We start from the raw sequence: 4,799 nt of genomic DNA, 5'->3' as shown, positions 1-4,799 counted from the left end.
GAGTTTGCAGACGTAACAAAATATTATTTTATCTATGTATTCAGAAAAACAAACAGTGTGCAGTAAAAATGTATGTGGGCGCGCATAGATAAGATATAATAAGATCTGGAGACTTAAAACAAACGACACCTTAATAACAATGTTTTTTTTTTTTTTTTTTTTTTTTTTTTTTTTTTTTGCGAAAAACAAGAAATGAAAGGTAAGAAACTGAAACAAATCATCAAATGATTTGTGTTGTAGCTCATGTGATAGTGGTCTGCCTCTTTTAGCGAGAGATCAGGAGTTCGACTCCCGTGAGGTGCAACATTGCACACAAGGTCGCCCATTTACCTTTGAATTTCACCAAAGGGTGGCCAACCGCACATCGCCTTGCGGGGGGGGGGGGGGGGGGGGGGGGGGGGGTTTATCGCCCATGCCCTCGGATTTGGCCGGGTTTTCTCCTATACAGCAGTTGGGGGCGAGTTATGCGACTGCGGGAGATTAACGCGTGAGTGATTAAGTCCTCCGTGGGTGATCCTGTACTGCTGTTTTAAAAAAATTCATCTACACCATGATACTTCCAAGAATTACAATCGTGGGATTACAATTAAACTAAACCACTATAGCTTAAAACAAACTCATCTAGCTTTTCACACAAACGAAACGGAGAAACCAAACTATAACCTACTCTAGAAGCTAAAACCAAAACCAAAACCAAAACCAAAACCAAAATCAAAACCAACCAAATCTCAAAATACTCAACACCAACCAAATCTTAAAATACTCAATGCAAACCACCAACCTTAAACGTTCATAAAACTTCATGAAATCGGCGTATGACACAAAGGATCCGTTGCAAAGTAGAGTAATTGCACGAGAACAAATATAATTCAAGGTTAACCAAATTTATAGCGTACCTCATAAACAGTAAAGAAGCAATATCCTAACCATCAATCATTACATTAAACTAACAAGAACCACCAATCATAAAACCTCCTTGAATCATCGGCCGGGGCCATATTACAACCAGCACAAGTAGATCGACACTCTTTGTCGCGACAACTTCTTTTTATCAACTTTGCCCCCTTTAAACACCTTAGCATTATATCAACTTTTTAAAAACCGCACAAGTAGAACGACACTCTTTGTCGCGACAAGGGTCCTCTTCATTTTTAATAACATAACAGTAACAATGCTAATAAAACTTAAATGATATTATGCATTTTTGGCAATACAGAAATGTAACTTTTTCCTTTTCATCTTTGCACACCTAAATTGATGCCAATTGTGCAACTAGAATTTAATATTTAATACGAAGTATTATTTATTATTTCATCTACATTTATAACATAAACAGAATTCTATAGTTCAAAAATTGTACCTAATTTGAAAACTATCTTTAATATTAAATGCATTCTCCCCTGTTTTCTCTACTCTTATCTTGCTATAAATGCTTATTTCCCTTCTCCTTTTAATGCCAAAATCCACTCCCATTTCTCTACGTTTATCCCACCGATCCCGGCCACCTTTTATTCCGGCCAAATTCATGGCTGATTTTCAACTCAAGCCTGTTTTAAATGTTATAAACATAGTCTTCATGACTATCTTCACTTGTACCGTTGCTTTAGGTTTGCTTTATTATCTATTCCAATAAATATCACACATAAATTTTGATTTATTTGTGAAGTTTTTACCAATATTATTTGAATATTGGGTGCAGGAGGGGCGGTTGTTGGGATAATCATTGGCGCATTAAAAGGGCAAACGACAGAAACCGGAATGGTTCGTGGTGCGGGTGTGGGTGCAGTCACTGGTGCGATCACAGCATTGCAGCTCGTTGAAATGACCGCTAATGGCGAACATTTTTCTAAGGTTTATTTATGTACCTCACACACATCCATTTCATTGTCAGAGACGGTTATGTAATAACTTGGTTAACCATACGGGTAACATGAACATGAAATTTTTTACTTATCTGTTTATTGTGTGATAACTTGGTTAGCCGTTTATGTGTATATTAACCGTCAGAACCGTCTCAACAATTTAGAAGGCCTTGAACGAAAATAAAAATTTACCATTATACACGTTAAATTTTTTTATAAAGATAAAAAGATTATATTAAATTTGATCAATACGAAAGAAGTTTTCAAGACTGCCGTATCAAATTGTTTATTATCAAATATTTATTTGAAATTTTTTTATTTAATTTACGTTACTATTCGACGATTTTTTATTATCAAATAAAAATTCAAAATTTTGGGGCCTTCTAAATTTTTGGGCCCTGGTCGGTTGCTCATGTTGCCTATGCTCGAAGACGACTCGGTTAACCGTGTATGTGTATATCTGAGTAAAAAATACTCCCCTATTACGGGTAACATAAACATGAAAAATATGTTTGTACATATTCGTCTTATTTTTCCGATTGCTTATTGAAACTAAATCAATAAATGAATTCAATTTTTCTGCTCAGGTTACTCAAACGGGACGAGTATTGTTTTAGTTGGTCTAACTAAATTATTATGTGATCATTTTTATCATTTTTGACATTTTCTCTGGTCTTCCAAAAGATGTGTTGCTGGTAAAGTTTGAATATAAGACGTCTTGTGTAAACGTCAACCACTAAGTCATCTTTTAATTATTTTGAAATACGAGGTTGTTGTTTGATGGAAGTTGGTAATAAACATGTGGTGGTTTTACACAGGTGGCACTGTTAGATAGTCTTCTGAATGGGAAAGTGTTCATCGAGTGGGTGAGTCCTGCTGTACTTAAAGCTTATCAATGGCAGGTAACTTCTAAAACATTTCTATAAATACAATGAAAATGTGTACACGTGGTGGGGTTGGTCTTATTGTAATTTGTTTCGATGATAAAAGTAGTCAATATATTCTTGAATCTTTGTATAAGCATTAAGGGACCGGGAAAAAAAAAAATTAAGGGACCGGAAAGTGTACAACAAAACCAAATTTCAATACTTGGTATAAAAAAAGAAAGTTTAGTTGTTTTGATTTTTATTTATTTTTTTGAAGATATAATAAAAACAACAGGAATCTTTCACTGAAGATACTTTAATCTTGTTGATGCTAAGACCAATTTTTTGTCATTTATAACTGTACTTACTACTTCACTAACAATTTGTGACATTCTTTTTACATTAGCTTAAGTTTTACAAGGGAACAGAGTAAACAGAGTATAAGAGTCATTTGGCCTCCTCTAAATGTTTCAATCTTTCTCTATTCATAATATACCTTTTTAGCTCCACTCACTCATATTAGTATACGAGTCATTTGTATAATCACTCTACGGTGAAGTTAGCTGTCCTCGACCTTTATATGTGAGTTTAATGTGAATAAATTGAATTTGTTAAGTAGACACATATTGTGGTAACTTTTTGCCCTATTGGATAATATTTTTAGATCCACCACTGCTGCTCATAACTCGGTTTTGTATTTCCATACAGACTAGTGCTACCGAGATGGGTTTTACAGACATATTCGATGTTGATAACAATGTGGCAAAAGGATTATCCAAAGACGCAATAAACAAATTACCAAAATGCACATTCGATAACTCATGGAAAGCGATTCATAGAGACGAAAAATGCAAGGAGACAATTTGCGCAATTTGTTTGCAAGATTTCGAAAACGAGGAAGAAGGAAGAAAGCTACCAAGTTGTAGACACGTATTTCACTTAAAATGCATAGATGAATGGCTAATTAGGCAAGGTTCTTGCCCTATTTGTAGAAGGGATGTGTAGCCTTTTAGTGAAATAAAAACGTAAGGGACCAGTTTGTCATATTTTGGAAATTAGAATTGCAAACGAAACTCATTATACTTGAAATTAAAAATTTACTTTATGATTTGCACGTGGTTTGGCCGAATGGTTCATAAGACAGTTGCGTACGATGTTACTAAAAGCATTGATGTTGCTATTTTCTTCTTCTTTTTTATTTTTTATTTTTTAAATATTTGAATCTCGACATAATATCCAACGATGCTATCAAAGTTTGGTAAATGTTCTGTCTAGGTTAAGCGACTATAATAGTTTCAAGAAAGATTATCGAAATCTAAAATATAAATTAAATTCAGGGATGCTAAATGTCAAACAATATTTGTCTATAAGCATTGATCAAGCAAGGCTGGATATTTATAATCTGAGTGCAATAATGAGGAGTTTAAATATTATGGAATTTAAATTTAAATTTTCGGTTAATCGCCTCAAAGGTTTTTGTAAGATTTAGAGTACGTGGTACATACTTGAAAATCTTAAGAGTAAGAAGACTCGTGAAAATTATTTTCGTTAGTTTTGGTCGTATGTTATGCATATAACTTGTCTTTGAATAATAACTCAATTTTTGTATTTATAGGTGAACCCTAATTTGATAAATATAGACAACATATCCATTCCAAAAGTAACAATCGTGATTTACGATGACAGTCAACCGGCTCACAGTTAGTTAAGAACATTGGCGACTTTACATACTTCTCCGTGAGGTCACGGGACACCACTAATTCGAAATTTTCTTGTAAAAAATACCCTTTAAATTCTATATAACACCACTAAATTTAACTGTAGGACTCCATATATTTTTCGAATTTATAGTTTTTTCTTTGAATTGTATAGGATACCACTAAATGCAGCTACTCGGACCCCATATATTTTTTTCAATTTGTAATTTTTTAAAGGTAAATGATCACTAAATTTAATTTAAATACAATTAGTACTGAAAATTTTTTTAGAGACTCCATTGAATTCTGATCCTGAAATCGTCACTGGTTAAGAACAAAATGTACCGAAATGATATCCAAGGAAGGATACCTGC

General features: G+C 33.6%; 1 protein-coding gene across 1 annotated transcript; it reads left to right on the top strand.

Moving 5' to 3' along the window:
- The first annotated feature begins 1,487 nt into the window (after positions 1-1,487).
- On the top strand, positions 1,488-3,794 carry LOC139856166 (NEP1-interacting protein 2-like). Its single transcript, XM_071845414.1, has 4 exons — positions 1,488-1,607; positions 1,700-1,851; positions 2,681-2,764; positions 3,437-3,794. The coding sequence occupies exons 1-4, from the start codon at positions 1,526-1,528 to the stop codon at positions 3,731-3,733; spliced, it is 615 nt and encodes a 204-aa protein (XP_071701515.1). The 5' UTR covers positions 1,488-1,525; the 3' UTR covers positions 3,734-3,794.
- Positions 3,795-4,799: the final 1,005 nt, after the last annotated feature.

Source organism: Rutidosis leptorrhynchoides, chromosome 6 (assembly GCF_046630445.1).
Source record: "Rutidosis leptorrhynchoides isolate AG116_Rl617_1_P2 chromosome 6, CSIRO_AGI_Rlap_v1, whole genome shotgun sequence".
NCBI lineage: Eukaryota > Viridiplantae > Streptophyta > Magnoliopsida > Asterales > Asteraceae > Rutidosis > Rutidosis leptorrhynchoides.
Note: the sequence above shows the minus strand (reverse complement) of the source record. Positions and strands in the feature narration are given on the sequence as shown.